This window comes from Salvelinus namaycush, chromosome 41, assembly GCF_016432855.1.
Source record: "Salvelinus namaycush isolate Seneca chromosome 41, SaNama_1.0, whole genome shotgun sequence".
Taxonomy (NCBI): Eukaryota; Metazoa; Chordata; class Actinopteri; order Salmoniformes; family Salmonidae; genus Salvelinus; species Salvelinus namaycush.
In genome coordinates this window covers 9,756,512-9,775,476 of record NC_052347.1, presented here as the reverse complement: position 1 = coordinate 9,775,476, position 18,965 = coordinate 9,756,512, and the positions used below count along the sequence as shown (strand labels likewise).

At 42.1% G+C, this 18,965-nt stretch overlaps 1 protein-coding gene across 1 annotated transcript in view; it reads left to right on the top strand.

Annotated features, from left to right (window-relative positions):
• The window catches only part of LOC120033990 (cAMP-specific 3',5'-cyclic phosphodiesterase 4A-like), a gene marked incomplete at its 3' end in the record, with an annotated part of 64,597 nt that extends 49,975 nt beyond the window's left edge, over positions 1-14,622 (top strand). The window contains exons 7-15 of the mRNA XM_038980390.1: positions 9,042-9,135; positions 10,495-10,667; positions 12,616-12,714; positions 12,843-13,007; positions 13,162-13,261; positions 13,519-13,673; positions 13,820-13,942; positions 14,039-14,221; positions 14,374-14,622. Coding sequence (XP_038836318.1) covers positions 9,042-9,135; positions 10,495-10,667; positions 12,616-12,714; positions 12,843-13,007; positions 13,162-13,261; positions 13,519-13,673; positions 13,820-13,942; positions 14,039-14,221; positions 14,374-14,622 — 1,341 coding nt within the window. The remainder of the gene's footprint in view (positions 1-9,041; positions 9,136-10,494; positions 10,668-12,615; positions 12,715-12,842; positions 13,008-13,161; positions 13,262-13,518; positions 13,674-13,819; positions 13,943-14,038; positions 14,222-14,373) is intronic.
• Positions 14,623-18,965: the final 4,343 nt, after the last annotated feature.

Sequence of the window (18,965 nt, the reverse complement as noted above, 5' to 3'; positions counted from 1 at the left end):
CCCCAAATAGTTTGCACAAAGTTGGAAACACAGAATTGTCTAGAATGTCATTGTATGCTGTAGCGTTAAGATTTCCCTTCACTGGAACTAAGGGGCCTAGCCCCAACCATGAAAAACAGCCCCAGACATTATTCCTCCTCCACCAAACTTTACAGTTGGCACCTTGCATTTGGGCAGGTAACGTTCTCCTGGCATCCGCCAAAACCAGATTCATCCGTCGGTCTACTAGATGATGAAGCGTGATCCATCACTCCAGAGAACGTGTTTCCACTGCTCCAGAGTCCAATGATATTTAAGCGTTACGCGCTTCAGCACTTGGCAGTCCCGTTCTGTGAGCTTGTGTTGCCTACCATTTTGCAGCTGAGCCGTTGTTGCTCCTAGACATTTCCACTTCACAATAACAGCACTTATAGTTTACCAGGGTAGCTCTGGTGTTATGTTGAAAGTCACTGAGCTCTTCAGCAAGGCCATTCTACTGTCAATGTTTGTCTATGGCGATTGCATGGCTGTGTGCTCAATTTTATATGCCTGTCAGCAACGGATGTGGCTGAAATAGCCCGAATTCACTCATTTTAAGGGGTGTCCACATACTTTTGTATACATAGTGTAAGATCATAGGTTAGAATTTCACTGACACCTTGCCACAATAAAAAATACATGTGTGTGCAATTTTGAACTGTTTCTGTCACGCCCTGACCTTAGAGATCCTTTTTATGTCTCTATTTTGGTTGGTCAGGGCGTGAGTTTGGGTGGGCATTCTATGTCTGGTGTTCTATGTTGTCCTTGTTTTGTATTTCTATGTGTTTGGCCTTGTATGGTTCCCAATCAGAGGCAGCTGTCTATCGTTGTCTCTGATTGAGAACCATACTTAGGTTCCCACCTGTGTTTGTGGGTAGTTGTTTCCTGTTTTGTGTTTGTTTCACCATTCAGGACTGCTTCGATTTTCTTTGTCATTCACTTTGTTATTTTTGTATTTTTTTGTGTTCTGTTATATTAAAGTAACATGGACACTTACCACGCTGCATTTTGGTCCGATCCTTCATATTCCTCATCAGAAGAGGAAGACGATCGTTACAGTTTCTAAACAGTTAAAAACAGTTAACCCAAACTAAGCTAGCAGTGTAATTAAAAGTCTTATTGAAACATCTTCTCAGAGCGTTATTTAATTACCTTCAAATAACCTATAATTTCTGTTCTCAGAAGATTAATTAAAACGCCCAGGAAAACTTTTAGGGAACCATAGTAAAACCTTCTCAGAACCTCCTTGCAACCTAAACATTTACATTCCCAGAACAGGCAACATTTTCACTTCCGTTCTCAGAAAGTTTTATTAAAAACGTACGTATTACCAGTCAGGAAACTTATGGCTTCGTTCCCAGAACCAATGGGAAACCAAAAAATGACGCTCCCACAACTTCCAAGGAACCAAATGTGCTAGCTGGGTCCACTCCCCCATCTCTCTACATACAGTGTTTTTAGCAATCTGCTGCAATATGACAACTCTTGTTTTGATACAAGATAGAGTCCAACAACAGCCTTACCATTAGCAACAAACACAAAATACATGCATATACAGTACTTTGATAAACAAAGTGAAATTGAATGGTTGGTTGGTTGTGAAAGCTGATTCATCATGCTGTCATCAAAGAGCATTACTGTAAACTGCTATTGTAATGTGAAAAACAAGAAGTGCAGGAAGAGCCTGCCTGTTACAATATATGTCACATTTCCCTGGGTGTCCATATGTTAGTCAGTTATCAGAGGGTTGATGATGCCCCTTTGCGTCTCTCACAGCTTCACCCCGGCATCTTGTGTTCCATCAGTCAGGGGGCCATATGAGGAAGCACGGTAGCGTGGTGCGGCGTCTGTCTGTGTGTCCTGGCACTGGGGTTGTGTTGGTTGGCAGATTATGACTCAATATAGTAAAGAGATGGAGAGAGAGATGGTGAGAGATTGATCCTGCAGCATAACTGTGTCACTGGGCTTGACTGGCTAACTAGTCTACAGTACCTACCTGGTGCATTATCATGACTATCTATCTATCTATCTATCTATCTATCTATCTATCTATCTATCTATCTATCTATCTATCTATCTATCTATATTCAATTCAATTCAATTCAAGGGGCTTTATTGGCATGGGAAACATGTGTTAACATTGCCAAAGCAAGTGAGGTAGATATTATACAAAAGTGAAATAAACAATACAAATTAACAGTAAACATTACACATACAGTGTAATAAAGACATTACAAATGTTATATTATATATATACAGTGTTGTAACAATGTACAAATGGTTAAAGCACACAAGTTAAAATAAATAAGCATAAATATGGGTTGTATTTACAATGGTGTTTGTTCTTCACTGGTTGCCCTTTTCTTGTGGCAACAGGTCACAAATCTTGCTGCTGTGATGGCACACTGTGGAATTTCTCCCAGTAGATATGGGAGTTTATCAAAATTGGATTTGTTTTCAAATTCTTTGTGGATCTGTGTAATCTGAGGGAAATATGTCTCTCTAATATGGTCATACATTGGGCAGGAGGTTAGGAAGTGCAGCTCAGTTTCCACCTCATTTTGTGGGCAGTGTGCACATATCCTGTCTTCTCTTGAGAGCCATGTCTGCCTACGGCGGCCTTTCTCAATAGCAAGGCTATGCTCACTGAGTCTGTACATAGTCAAAGCTTTCCTTAAGTTTGGGTCAGTCACAGTGGTCAGGTATTCTGCCACTGTGTACTCTCTGTTTAGGGCCAAATAGCATTCTAGTTTGCTCTGTTTTTTTGTTAATTCTTTCCAATGTGTCAAGTAATTATCTTTTTGTTTTCTCATGATTTGGTTGGGTCTAATTGTGCTGTTGTCCTGGGGCTCTGTGGGGTGTGTTTGTGTTTGTGAACAGAGCCCTAGGACCAGCTTGCTTAGGGGACTCTTCTCCAGGTTCATCTCTCTGTAGGTGATGGCTTTGTTATGGAAGGTTTGGGAATCGCTTCCTTTTAGGTGGTTGTAGAATTTAACGGCTCTTTTCTGGATTTTGATAATTAGTGGGTATCGGCCTAATTCTGCTCTGCATGCATTATTTGGTGTTCTACGTTGTACACGGAGGATATTTTTGCAGAATTCTGCATGCAGAGTCTCAATTTGGTGTTTGTCCCATTTTGTGAAATCTTGGTTGGTGAGCGGACCCCAGACCTCACAACCATAAAGGGCAATGGGCTCTATGACTGATTCAAGTATTTTTAGCCAGATCCTAATTGGTATGTTGAAATTTATGTTCCTTTTGATGGCATAGAAGGCCCTTCTTGCCTTGTCTCTCAGATCGTTCACAGCTTTGTGGAAGTTACCTGTGGTGCTGATGTTTAGGCCGAGGTATGTATAGTTTTTTGTGTGCTCTAGGGCAACGGTGTCTAGATGGAATTTGTGGTCCTGGTGACTGGACCTTTTTTGGAACACCATTATTTTGGTCTTACTGAGATTTACTGTCAGGGCCCAGGTCTGACAGAATCTGTGCAGAAGATCTAGGTGCTGCTGTAGGCCCTCCTTGGTTGGTGACAGAAGCACCAGATCATCAGCAAACAGAAGACATTTGACTTCGGATTCTAGTAGGGTGAGACCGGGTGCTGCAGACTGTTCTAGTGCCCGCGCCAATTCGTTGATATATATGTTGAAGAGGGTGGGGCTTAAGCTGCATCCCTGTCTCACCCCACGACCCTGTGTGAAGAAATGTGTGTGTTTTTTGCCAATTTTAACCGCACACTTGTTGTTTGTGTACATGGATTTTATAATGTCGTATGTTTTACCCCCAACACCACTTTCCATCAATTTGTATAGCAGACCCTCATGCCAAATTGAGTCGAAGGCTTTTTTGAAATCAACAAAGCATGAGAAGACTTTGCCTTTGTTTTGGTTTGTTTGGTTGTCAATTAGGGTGTGTAGGGTGAATACATGGTCTGTTGTACGGTAATTTGGTAAAAAGCCAATTTGACATTTGCTCAGTACATTGTTTTCATTGAGGAAATGTACGAGTCTGCTGTTAATGATAATGCAGAGGATTTTCCCAAGGTTACTGTTGACGCATATTCCACGGTAGTTATTGGGGTCAAATTTGTCTCCACTTTTGTGGATTGGGGTGATCAGTCCTTGGTTCCAAATATTGGGGAAGATGCCAGAGCTAAGGACGATGTTAAAGAGTTTTAGTATAGCCAATTGGAATTTGTTGTCTGTATATTTGATCATTTCATTAAGGATACCATCAACACCACAGGCCTTTTTGGGTTGGAGGGTTTTTATTTTGTCCTGTAACTCGTCCACCTCTATAAGGCAGCAGTGCCCACCTTTGCCCGGACTCTAAAGGACATCGCTCTCAAACGCAGCCCCAACACTTCACACAGGAGCAACAGATCAATAGACACCCCACCCAGACCAGCGAGACACCCTCCAAGACCTGCAGGACCCCCCCGTGGACCTACACATAGAGGACCCACGCCAAGAGGACTTACATCCAGACCACAGCACCCCCAGACACATCCACACCCCCACCCCAACCAATCAACACCCCCCCACATCAACCATGCCCACACCCCATTTAGGCCCCCTCAGATCAGACCTATGCCACTCCTGCCCACCCCATGCACCCCACCCCCGCAAAGAGGGCATCAACATGGAAGTCACACATACGCCCAGGTAGTGAGCGGGCAAACAGGCCCAACCCCCACTCTTACACTCGCCCAAGCCAACGGCATGTACCAGATGCTCAGCAGGCTCTGCTCACACTTACTGGCCTGAGGCCAAACCACACGGCCAACAACATTGGACACTTTATGGAACAAAAAGCCTTCACTATATCATCCTGGAATATCCAAGGCCTGAGGTCATCTGCCTTTGGCCTAAAGAGCAGGAACCCGGACTTCACCAAAGAAATCGGTAATGCAGACATTGTCATCCTGCAAGAAACATGGTATAGCGGAGACGGACCCACTGGTTGCCCTCTAGGTTACAGAGAGCTGGTAGTCCCATCCACCAAACTACCAGGTGTGAAACAGGGAAGGGACTCAGGGGGAATGCTAATTTGGTATAGAGCAGACCTAACTCACTCCATTAAATTAATCAAAACAGGAACATTTTACATTTGGCTAGAAATTCAAAAGGAAATTATCTTAACAGAGAAAAATGTCCTCCTGTGTGCTACCTATATCCCCCCACTAGAATCAACATACTTTAATAAAGACAGCTTCTCCATCCTGGAGGGGGAAATCAATAATTTCCAGGCCCAGGGACATGTATTAGTCTGTGGCGACCTAAATGCCAGAACTGGACAAGAACCTGACACCCTCAGCACACAGGGGGACAAACACCTGCCTGCAGGTGACAGCATTCCCTCCCCCATATGCCCCCCTAGGCACAACTATGACAACATAACCAACAAAAACGGGTCACAACTCCTGCAGCTCTGTCGCACGCTGGGTATGTACATAGTCAATGGTAGGCTTCGAGGGGACTCCTATGGTAGGTTCACCTATAGCTCATCTCTTGGCAGTAGCACTGTAGACTACTTTATCACTGACCTCAACCCAGAGTCTCTCAGAGCGTTCACAGTCAGCCCACTGACACCCCTATCAGACCACAGCAAAATCACAGTCTACTTGAACAGAGCAATACTCAATCATGAGGCATCAAAGCCAAAGGAACTGAGTAACATTAAGAAATGCTATAGATGGAAGGAATGCAGTTTGGAAACCTACCAAAAAACAATTAGGCAACAGCAAATTCAATCCCTTTTAGACAACTTCCTGGGTAAAATGTTCCACTGCAATAGTGAAGGTGTAAACTTGGCAGTAGAAAATCTTAACAGTATATTTGACCTCTCAGCTTCCCTATCAAATCTAAAAATCTCAAATAGAAAACCGAAGAAAATTAACAACAATGACAAATGGTTTGATAAAGAATGCAAAAATCTAAGAAATAAATTGAGAAACCTGTCCAACCAAAAACATAGAGACCCGGAAAACCTGAGTCTACGCCTTCACTATGGTGAATCACTAAAACAATACAGAAATACACTACGGAAAAAGAAGGAACAGCACGTCAGAAATCAGCTCAATGTAATTGAAGACTCCATAGACTCTAACCAATTCTGGGAAAATTGGAAAACACTAAACAAACAACAACACGAAGAATTATCTATCCAAAATGGAGATGTATGGGTAAACCACTTCTCCAATCTTTTTGGCTCTATAACAAAGAATAAAGAGCAAAAACATATACATGATCAAATACAAATCCTAGAATCAACTATTAAAGACTACTATCTATCTATCTATCTATCTATCTATCTATCTATCTATCTATCTATCTATCTATCTATCTATCTATCTATCTATCTATCTATCTGTTGTAGTGGCTTCTGACGGAGGGAAAGGGACCTGACTGTTCTAACCGTGTCGAACTGTCACTAATACCTGGTTGGACTGGAATAAGGGATGAGAGAGTAATTAAAAATAGAAGTAGGAAGGAGTGAGAGAGGGAAGGTTGAGAGAGTGGGAGGGAAGGTAGTAAAAGAGGTGAGTAAGAGAGAGCAGGAAATGGAGAGGAAAGGGGAGTAGAGCAGAGAAGAGGAGTAAGAGAAATAAGGAGATGGAGAGAGAAGCAGAGAAGAGTGGAGGGAAGAAGAGAGGAGAACACAGGGGAGTGGAGAACAAGGGAGAGGAGAGAAGAGCAGATGAGAGGAGAGGAAAGGAATGGAGAGGAGAGGAGAGGATTGACCTTGAGAAAGGTCAGAGACACCTGCCTTGTCTCTGAGATTGTCACCCAAGCAGCAGCCGCCTCCCTCCCTCGCTCCCATCATGCTGCAGGACTGACTGTGAGGAGGCAGTTGCTAGGGCAACCTCTATGGTTGCCATGGAGATTATTATGTGTGAAGGATCAGTCAGTAGGACACAGACTGAGGGGACTTGTCCGAATCGCACTGCGCCTGCTTGCACGTGACTGCCTCTGTTAGTAACAAAACACATTCCAATACCAGTCTTCAAGATCCGCTCATGTTTGGTTAAGATTTCGCGACATGAAGTCTATGCAACATTACATTTTCTGTTTAGCCATATGGAACATATGTATCCTATTCATGCGTTGTCTTTTTCTCACCTGCATTCCAGCAGACATTGTGCAGGCAGGGTGTGTGACATCATCACCAACAGACGCAGAATGTGATGTATAAAAACGGCAGCTCTTCCACCATTGCTCCAACATGCTGTTGCTTTGCCAGGCTCCTGCAGTGGTTGTCTGTTGACAAGGTCATACCGTACCGTATGAATGTTGTATAGTAAACACATGTGTTCTTTAGGAATTGTATTTCACTATTTTACTGTAGATGTGTGATACATCAGTATCAAACACAATTCATATTTTGCTACATTGTTGACATTTTTGATTGAGGTTAGAACCGATGTACAGTATTCGTTTTTGTTTAGTTGTATGACCTGTATCCTGAATGAGGTATGGTGGTTCATATTAATAATAATAATTTGTTCTGTTTCACACATACTCAAGTGCGTATTACAGTTTTTGTCAATCACGTTGGTGCAATGTTCACAAGTATGTGGTACATTTTCAACAGTCTAAGCACAAAAATCTAAACTCTAAGTACATCTTCAATTGACTGAGTAGTACAACAAACAAATTCACAGTCACTTGTTCACTGCACCAAATCACTCCTTCAATTTGGAAGCGTATTCAACCTAAGTATCTGCTTTTCAAAATGCAATATTCACTGTACTTTTGATATAATTTGTTAACAATACAATTACTATTATTTTTATTCAGCACTTCAAAAAGCGCTTCAAAAAGAAAGTATCTTAGTTAGTTAGTTAAAAATGGTAGTTAAAATGACTTTATGGTGAGCCTGATGTATTGATGACTAAACTAAATGTTCTCATGGTATTTCACGGAAAACAGATTTTGCATGAGTGACTCAAGGGTGAAAGATGTGTTCAACTCCAATGAATGCACAATGAAAAGTTCTGAACATAAGATAGGGGGCATTACAAGTGTTATCAGGTTAGAGGTTTGTACTTAGAGTTTTGAAAATAAACGACTTATACCTGAAACAATGTGCCACAGTGATTGAAATAAAAACTTGAATGCGCATGTGTGAATTGGAAATGTTTGTTTTGTATTTCCCAACTCCGCCTGAGACACCCAGGGAGCAATTAGGGTTAAGTGCCTTGCTCAAGGGTACAAAGATCATTTTTTAATCTTGTCGGCTCGGGGATACAAACTAGATACCTTCCGGTTACTGTCCCAATGCTCTAACCACAGATAGAGTCAGATGTTTCACCAGATGTATAAATCTGAAGCCTCTGGTTGGAATTTCCACTCCCCACCAATATATGGTGAGGAGAGGAAGCTCGGCGGCCGTCAGTATGGGAGAGTATGGCACGAGTTGGAACTGGGCCGATATTATGCAGATTTTCTTCTCGAAGCCCAGTCTCATCAAAGCCTGATCTCACTACAGTTTTCTGTTCCCAAAACTACAATCTGTGCACTAAGTTTGTAGACATGATCCTTTGACAAAGTTTTAAAAAAAATGACATTTACAAGGAGTGCAAGGGCGAATTGAGTTATTGCACAAGGACATGCTAGAACGGGCCAATGGGATGTTGTTAGCTCATGCTTGGCTCTGCCAACCACCTTGCTTGTTCTGCTCCCATTGAAAATGACACAGATGAACTATGTTGGGTTAGTTATAAATATCTTTACTCTAACCACCAGGCTACCTGCTGCCCATTGTTTTGTTTTTCAAAACAATGTGTTAGATGTATTTTGCTAAAAAGGGGTTTGTACAGATTTCCTTTCTTATGGAGTATGATGTGCTATTTTTGGCATGGTATGAAATCCAGTTTTAACATTATTTCAGGGACACTATTCAAGCAATACCTCTAACTTCTGTCTTCTCCTGTTCTTGGTAATAATATCATGCTCTGCCTCTCTCCATCTCTTTCTTCCTCTCTCTATCCCTCTCTCCATCTCTCTCTCTGTTTACTCCCCCAGTTTAAGAGGATGTTGAACCGGGAGCTATCTCACCTGTCAGAGATGAGTCGTTCAGGGAACCAGGTGTCTGAATACATCTCCACTACCTTCCTGGGTGAGTCACACACCTCCCCTTTCACCTGCACTCCTGACTGGGTCTCTGTCTGTCTTCTATCCCTTATACACCTCAGTCCTCTAGAAAACTAACCAGAGCCCTATGTATGTGGCTCTGGTCAAAAGTAGTGCACTATACGGCTGCCATTTAGAAAGAGGGTTATATTTTAGTTAATACTGACCAGTATAATGCATTTATTGTTATATAACATTTATCCACACTATTAACCCCAATATGCTGTCATTACTCAAAACGTTTGAGGAAACGCGTTAAACTTAGTATATCTGAGTACAGTTACTTAAAGTGATTTTGTGTTATTAATCAAACTGATCGAGTTACTGTGAGCTTGTAGGGGTCCTGATTTGAGTTGTATCAGAGTAATGCCCCCTCTAAACCACGCCTCCAATATAATTTCCCAGTGCACCTTGCCTTTTTGAGTGAATTGTGGAATCGTCACACATGACTGTATATATCTCATAAGGCCTTAATTTGAGGCCTAGATTTACTCTAATACAGTGGCCTGAAACTCATGGTTGACAGGCCACATCAGGCCTGCAAATAAGGTGGCAAAATTCAGGGAACTTTCCCAAAATTTCCAGATTTTCAAAAAAATCTAGGTTGAAGGATTTCCAGCAATCTTCTAACCCAGATTTCTGGAAAACCTGGGAAATATACCAGACTTCTGCAACCCTACCTGCAAGTCACTTTATGCTGGCTTGCAAAGTGATGTGTAATTCCTATTGGAATCCAGCCAGAGTTAGGCTATCCAACAGTAGAACTGTGTATTCACTCACAACCTGCATTCATAATGACTGCCAGGGTTAGGAACCGTGTGAGGAGACTACCTAAGCCATTTAAATTGGAACAACCATTTCTGTAACGGGTGCAAAAAATCTAATTAATTTATTGGATTAGTTTAGAAAAATGTATGTTATTTAACTGTGTTTTACATAAGATGAATCAATCAATCACTCAATGTACATGCAAAAACACAGATATTAAAAACAATTCCCAAAAATCAACCTGCAGTAGAGCATGCTGGGATTTTTTTAAATTTGTTGTCATAACTTTAGAAAATTGAGTTAATGTGATTTCGTTTTGATTCAGTACCACATAAACATTTGATGTAATAATGACTTTGAGTTCAACTTACTAGAAGTATTTGAGTTAAAAAGGCCTTGGGGTTTACACTGCAGGCAGTCATTTAGACCCAGGTCTCTTTACAAGTGAGCCCTGTAATGATGCATACTATAGAGATATAGCACACTATAGCCTTTATAATAATAAGTTATAAATGCATGCTTATAACAAGCATTCAAAAGTATTGTAATTAACCTCTGACCTCCATGTCTCCTCCAGATAAGCAGAATGAGGTAGAGATCCCGTCTCCGACCCTGCGGGAGCGGGAGCGGGACAAGCCCATGTGTCATATCAGTGGAGTGAAGAAGCTGACACACAGCTCCAGCCTGTCCATCAACACCACCATGCCACGCTTCGGAGTCAAGACGGAACAGGAGGACGCACTGGCCAGGGTACTGTATACCTGTACTGGATCTGGGATCTGTGGACCCTTACACATACTCACACATGAACACTCGGTCACTTCGAAGATGATTTAAAATGACATATCCTGCTGAGACCCAGCCAAAAAAAGCTTTTTGAATTATTTATTTTTTGGGAGTGAAACAAACATTCTACAACATTTATTTTATTGTATGTGCACTGTAGTGGATATTATGATGCGGTGAATATTATATTTGTAAAATTTTACATTACAGTAAATATGTGTACAGTAGGTGAAAAACACAGGATATTTATACACAAGCTCTTATTTAGCTCTTATTTAATGTGAGTAAAATATATTACACTGCTCTGAAAACTCACCAAACTTTTCCACAGATACACTATACATACAAAAGTATGTAGACACTCCTTCAAATTAGTGGATTTGGCTATTTCAGCCACACCCATTGCTGACAGGTGTGTAAAATCGAGCACACAGCCATGTAATCTCCGTAGACAAACATTGACAGTAGAATTGCCTTACTGAAGAGCTCAGTGACTTTCAACGTGGCACCGTCATTGGATGCCACCTTTCCAACAAGTCAGTTCATCAAATTTCTGCCCTGCTAGAGCTGCCCCGGTCAACTGAAAGTGCTGTTATTGTGAAGTGGAAATGTCTAGGAGCAACAACGGCTCAGCCACAAAGTGGTAGGCCACACAAGCTCACAGAACGGGACTGCTGAGTACTGAAGCACGTAGCGTGTAAAAATCGTCTGTCCTCGGTTGCAACACACTACTGAGTTCCAAACTTCCTCTGGAAGCAACGTCAGCACAATAACTCTTAGTCTGGAAACCCATGAAATGAGTTTCCATGGCCGAGCGGATGCACAAAAGCATAAGATCACCATGCACAATGCCAAGAGTCGGCTGGAATGGTGTAAAGCACGCCACCATTGGCGAGATTTACGCTTCATTATCTGGCAGTCTGATGGACAAATCTAGGTTTGACGGCTGTCAGGAGAACGCTAACTGCCCCAATGCATAGTGTCAACTGTAAAGTTTGCTGGAGGAAGAATGATGGTCTGGAGCTGTTTTTCTTGGTTCAGGCTAAACACTACAGCATACAATGACATTCAAGATGATTCTGTGCTTCCAACTTTGTGGCAAAAGTTTGGGGAAGGCCCTTTCCTGTTTCAGCATGACAATGCCTCCGTGCACAAAGCGCGGTCGATACAGAAATGGTTTGTTGAGAATGGTATGGAAGAACTTGACTGGCCTGCACAGAGCCATGACATCAACCCTAGTGAACACCTTTGGGATGAATTGGAACGCCGACTGCAAGCCAGGCGTAATCGCCCAACATCAGTGCCCGACCTCAATAATGCTCTTGTGGCTGAATGGAAGCAAGTTCCCACAGCAATGTTCCAACTGCTAGTAGAAAGCCTTCCTAGAATAGTGGAGGCTGTTATAGCAGCAAAGGGGGGACCAACTCCATATTAATGCACATGATTTTGGAATGAGACGTTCGACAAGAGCAGGTGTCCACATACTTTTGGTCATGTACTGTATTTACTTACTGGAAACAATTTGAATATCAAACTCACAAAAATGATGATTACCCAATTACATACATGTACTTTCTTTTTTAAATAAAATGTGCTAAATTGAGATGGCAGCCATTTTTTTAAACAGGATGAGAAAGTACAAAGTCACACCCCCCACATGATATCATTGAATACCCCAGAATGTCCTCTCAAAGGTACAACAGGATTTAACACAGTGGCATGTATGGCCTCAGCGATACGGCCCAAAAAAATCAATCTCCATTAGAGTGGACAAAAATGAATTGCTTTGATTTATTGATCTGTATTAGTCTCTGGAGGGATTAAATGGAGTCATATGTCAAGTCAAATTCTGGGTATGTGTAAATTTACTTGGCAAATAAAGGTGATTCTGTTTCTGATGTCTGTTGACCAGGAGCTGGATGACTTGAATAAGTGGGGCCTTAATATCTTTCGTCTGGCTGAGTTCTCCAATAATAGGCCTCTCAGCTGCATCATGTTTGCCATCTTCCAGGTGGGTGAAAAGCAGTGGTTTTATCCATTAGATTTTCAGTAAGAGTGGTCATATAGACTTAATGTAGACTTTGCTGTTCGAATACGTGTATAGGAGTGTTTGTGTGACACTGTTTTCCTTCCCTGTAGGAGAGGGATCTGTTGAAGACGTTTCGAATCCCTGTCGACACGTTTGTGACCTACGTTATGACCCTGGAGGACCACTACCATGCCAACGTGGCCTACCACAACAGCCTCCACGCCGCTGACGTCACACAGTCCACCCACGTCCTGCTGTCCACACCGGCTCTGGACGTAAGAACCAAATTTCACCCCACACTGAGGCTACGTCTAAGAACAACTAACTTGAAGCACACAGGTGCACTTTAACTCCCATCGCACATCCATGTCCTGTAGGGTGTTCTAAAATGTGACTAGTTACACTGTGTTCTATCTCTCTCTCTGTCAGGCTGTGTTCACTGATCTGGAGATCCTGGCTGCGTTATTTGCTGCTGCCATCCATGATGTGGATCATCCTGGCGTGTCCAACCAGTTCCTCATCAACACCAGTGAGTCCTTACAGTGGAGATAGGAGGAGACAGGACGCTGTACAGTACACTGCATTATAACTGAATAAGGCTCCCTGAACCACATCTCAGTTGAGCTCAGCTCACTAGTCAGTGTAGCACAGCTGATAACGTAAAAAGAAAATGCCAGAGTCAGCACTGTAATGTGAAAAGGTTACTAGTGGGGTGTGTCTACAGGTGCTCTGACCTAGTATGTGTTCTGTACTGACCCGCTGTGTTCTGTCTGTTCTCTCCCCCAGACTCGGAGCTGGCTCTGATGTACAACGATGAGTCAGTCCTGGAGAACCACCACCTGGCCGTGGGCTTCAAGCTGCTCCACGAGGACAACTGTGACATCTTCCAGAACCTCAGCAAGAGGCAGAGACAGAGCCTGCGCAAGCTCGTTATCGATATGGTGAGGCTCCTGCCCCTCCCACTCACCCACTAATGGGCTGATCCGCTGGCTCAGTAAGGGGCGGGGCTTATAAGAGTTATTTAAATGTTATTTTCTGATGTTTTTTATGTTTTTGTTTGACCTCCTCCTTTAATTGACCTCTCAAGGTGTTGGCGACGGATATGTCCAAGCACATGAGTTTGCTGGCTGATCTGAAGACCATGGTGGAGACGAAGAAGGTGACCAGTTCAGGAGTGCTCCTGCTCGACCACTACAATGACCGCATCCAGGTGAGCTTTCCCCTCTGACCTCTAAACATAAGCTGGAGAAAATTCACAACGCCTACCGTGCACTGGTGAGACCTGACCTTATGTGTGTGTTTGCAGGTGCTGAGGAACATGGTGCACTGTGCGGACCTAAGTAACCCCACCAAGCCCCTGGTCGTGTACAGAGAGTGGACTGAGCGCATCATGGAGGAGTTCTTTAGACAGGGGGACAAGGAGAGGGAGAGAGGCATGGAGATCAGCCCCATGTGTGACAAACACACTGCTTCTGTGGAGAAGAGTCAGGTTAGGAAACTTATATACGCTTTCTTAATAATGATTGATGTTTATAAATGTCATCTCATGTTGCTTACACAAATTCCTTAGCCGTGTAATGTGCTTGTTATTAGTGTGATGTTCGTTAGTGTCTTTGATTCTCCTGGTGTTGTGTGCTGTAGGTGGGCTTCATCGACTACATCGTGCACCCTCTGTGGGAAACATGGGGGGACCTGGTGCACCCTGACGCCCAGGACATCCTGGACACTCTGGAGGACAACAGGGACTGGTACCAGAGCACCATCCCCCAGAGCCCCATCTCCCCACCCCCAATCCCCCTCGGCCCAGACAAGAGGCTCAACGCCTGTATCGACAAGTTCCAGTTCAAGCTCACCTTGGATGACGACACAGAGGGAGGACAGGAGGAGGAGGAGGAGGAGGAGGAGGAGGAGGAGGAGGAGGAGGAGGAGGGGAAAACCACCCCCAATCACATGGTGCTGGACTGCAGTCAGGGAGAGGAGGAAGACAAGAAAGAAGAGGAGGAAGGAGAGGACGTGTTAAAGGATGAAAGGGAAGGAGACATCATCGAGGAGGAAGGGGAAGTAGGGATGGAGGAGGAGGTGGAGAAGAGGGGAGTTATTCAGCAAGCTCAGTCAGGAGTGGAGATACACTCTGACACAAGCCCCGTGGAGGACGGCGAGGAGGAAGACTCCTCCTCACCAGCTGATGACACATGAGTCCCGCTCCTCTCTCCCTGGCCACACCCCACATGCACACACCACGCCCCTGTTGTCCATCCTTTATTTCCAATGGCCAAAACCCAAGATCAAATAAGACTACATAAACAATAGACCTTTAAATCTATTTTTCAAAAAGGGAACACAAATAATATTGCTTAAAGAAAAGCTATTTACACAGCAACTGTAGATTTGGAGTGGGAGCTGGAGGTGTTTCATAGCTGATGCTATGAGGAACAGCTATGAGGACAAAGAGGAACATAGAGAAGCATTAATAATGGGCCATTGAAGACAGTGTAGCACTGGAACTGAAACACACACATAAACATGCACAAACTCACCTCCACACACAAACACACCTCACTCACACACTTTGATTCATGGGGAAAAAAACTCTGAAGTCTGCACACGAGAATGTGTGTGTTTGTGTGTTTGCGCGTGCCTATGTGTGCGTGTGTGTTTAGAGGACTCTGATTGGTAACGAATCTCTTTGGAAAAAGCCATCTCTATATGGAGTATTAACTAGTGTCAGTCAGTATTACTAGTTCATGTTTGTTAGAATTCAACAAGAACTCTGTTTTTTTCTGAGTGACTTATTTTCCATTTCTGTCGGAAAGAAAACTACAGATATCTATCTATAGAGGAGGAGTGGCACGAGAAAAGAAGAGAGGATTACGTTTAATAAAGAAAGGAAGATGCTGTGATGAGGGGACCTGAGGGTCCCGCCTCCATTTTCCCATTTTCCCTTTATGAAGAAGTGCTACCGGTGCAAGATGGCTGTGTGCCTTTCTGGAAACACCAGCTCCTGAAACATGAAGCTGTCGTGAAGCAATGCATCGTGGGACAGGAGTGTCTGCTTTTGTCTTCATTTTTGATTGTCTCTTGTTCAAAGATCTATTATAACTGTTCATAATTTAGTGTGTGTGTGTGTGTGTGTGTGTGTGTGTGTGTGTGTGTGTGTGTGTGTGTGTGTGTGTGTGTGTGTGTGTGTGTGTGTGTGTCACATGATCAGTCCGTTTCTGTGGTGACAGGTTTTCAGCTGTAAGTCTTCCTTTGTTGCTTTTCAAGTTGATGAGACGTTTCAGAACTCGTAGATAAGGAGAAGTCACTATCACTACACCACCACACCTGCTGCTTGTGGACTCTCCAGTTTTTACATATGAAAATTATTTGACTTTTTTACTTTCTGAGGATAAGCCATGAGATACTTTAGAGTATATGTTCTGCCTGTTTTCTATTTATTATCGTTTGTTGCTAAATATGTTTGAAGGATTAGGATAATATCATCAGCAGCACAAATTCACATTCCATCTCTTACCCACTCACACTGTATTTATTCACCAGTCTCTTCTCGCTTACTGCATCAGTTGTCACCAAAGCAACAGATTGGAAACTGATGAGGTTAGAGATGCTTTGACGGGGCAGACTGAGAGGATTTTGTCAGGGTGATTTTAGGATTGGAGGGAATCGAAAACAACGAGCTTGGCCAGAAAGGAGGCTGTTCAGACAGTCACACACAGCCATTCTTGTTACGTTTTAAGCTTTTCTGCCTTAATGTCAAATGCAGGATACATACCTGCCACTATGTAGATTTATAAGATAAATTCAAAATATCCTAGTATATTTATACCATGTCTGTATGCCTCTATCTGTGAGTGTCTGTGTGTCTATACACAATGTACCCAGCATCAGCATATGGACAGGAACATTTTATGGGCAATATTAAGAATGTGTTGTGTCAGTTACGAGGGCACAATAAATAGGCCAATTTAGCTCCAGGGAATGCAGGTCAAATGAGTGGTAAACATTAACTGTTGCAGACCGGATGTCGAGTAAGTATATTTTCTCACAATACTTTTTCTGGTTGAAAATAACGAGAGAGAGAGAGAGACTGAGAGAGAGATAGAGAGAGACTGAGAGAGAGAGAGAGACTGAGAGAGAGAGACTGAGAGAGAGAGAGACAGAGAGAGAGAGAGAGAGACTGAGAGAGAGAGAGAGAGACCTTTCTCTTGTCATGTGTTGTGTGTCATCACTCACTAGAATCACCATCCTGGCTGTATGAGGTCATGGTCACAGGATTGATCAGCACACAGCTTGAATAGGTCTCAGTTTGACTTGGAGTTGTTCACAGGGTAAAAAACAACAACATAAGTATAGCTGGTTTCTGCTGGTCGGTAACGTAGCTCGTCTAAAGAACAGCCTGTGCCTGATGGAACAGAGGCCTGAGATCCGTCCAGTCCAGCTCTGTGATTGGTTGGAGCAGCATTGCGGTGTCACCGCACAGGCCTTTAATTGTTGGAATGGGAATCCAAGTTACTGTCTCAGTACCTGGAGAAGGAGATTCCCATGAAGCTTCCCCCTGTCTTTGAAGATATACGGCTTTGTTTATCTGGCTTTTTGTTTGGTCATGAGCTATAAAAACAAATAAATATTTGATTGCCATTTTAACACAATACTGTAGCGATCATTTCTTATTAAGAAATTATTCTGTTGATGAATTGCTGCCATTCTTTTTAAATATTGAAAAGAAAACCATGGAAAATACCACAAGTGTTTTCTTTGAACAGTTTGTGTACAGTTTTTATTTTTGTATCATTCTGGTGGATGGTGTAGAAACGGAACTATAATGACATATTGAAAATATAACTCTTAGCATTATCACAGCTTGTTTTGTATATTTTGTAATGTTGGATTGTAAATTAGAAATGTATTCAGGTCATTATCATTGATAATTAACCATGTTTAGTTTTAAGAAAATAACTAAATCAGTAAAACACTACTGGCCACACCATCACGCTTTCCTTCTCTTTTTCTGTCCTCATCTTTCCTCTGTCTTTCTCTTTTGTGCTATCATTTTTCTCACACAGAGAAATGTGTAAATTTCATTATTTGATTAATTAGATGGATTGGATGAATCAGGATTAGATTAATCATCAGAAAAAGTAAAATGTTTTGTACCAGAACTTTATTTTAAGGGAGGTTGTAGGGTAGACAATGTGGTTTTAAAGTAATATGTGGGTACAGTATGTGTTTGTTGGAGGATTTGGTAGTTATGTCTCTCACTGGTTCCGTTGGACCTAGTTTCAAGCCTTCGTTTTTTTCTATTGTGCTATTCCATGTTTGCCCATTCCATATTGCTCAAGTCATAATCAATGAAAACTATTCATTATCAATATGCCATGTAGGAGTGATTGTGAGTAATTGACAGATGTGTATGGGTGAAGCGAGAGGTAAAAAACAAGAGGGTTCTGAGAGAGACATTGTGTAGCCATTTTGAAATGAGCACCTCCACTTCTTGGTCACTTTTGTCATATTAGACTCCATCCGAGAACAATTATCTGGGCTTTAAATCATGTGTTACTTGTTCACAAGTTAGGAAAATTATATAAATGGAAAAAACACCATGAAATGATTGTAATATTTGTAAATTATATTGCTGTAATGTGTAAAATGTGTCCAAGTTATTTTTTATTATATTATTTTTATGAAAGGTTTTCTTCTGAGAGAGCTGAGGTGTTATTTTGTGAATAAAATGCATTTAATAAGCAAACAGCTATATAATACAATTATATATCAGTATATTTTTATTTTATTTCACTGTTCGGTACTGTAAAGTGTGTTAAAATTACAAATAAAGGAAGATTTTTTATAATATAAGCAAAGAGAAATACTGTGGCTACTGTGTGTGCTTAATAATGGTATCAGAGATTATAAAAAAGGAGTAGACTAAAAGGTCAAGGTCTTCAATAGTCTGGTTTATTGTGGTTTATAAAGTGAATGTGAATACTATGCTTCCACACCATTTTTTTTTTCTCGGGAGAATCAGTGTATGAGTAGGCCTACATGTTTATCAAAGACTATCTAAATGATTAGTAATAATGGGCTACAGAGACTTCCATTGCACACCATGAGGATTCTCAATATATATGATAAACCCCTTCGCAGGAATTGATGGACTCATTTCAGCCTGACAGTTTCAGGCTATGCTGTCTAATTATTTGGCTTGCCTTGATCATAGCTACCTCTCTTATAATTAT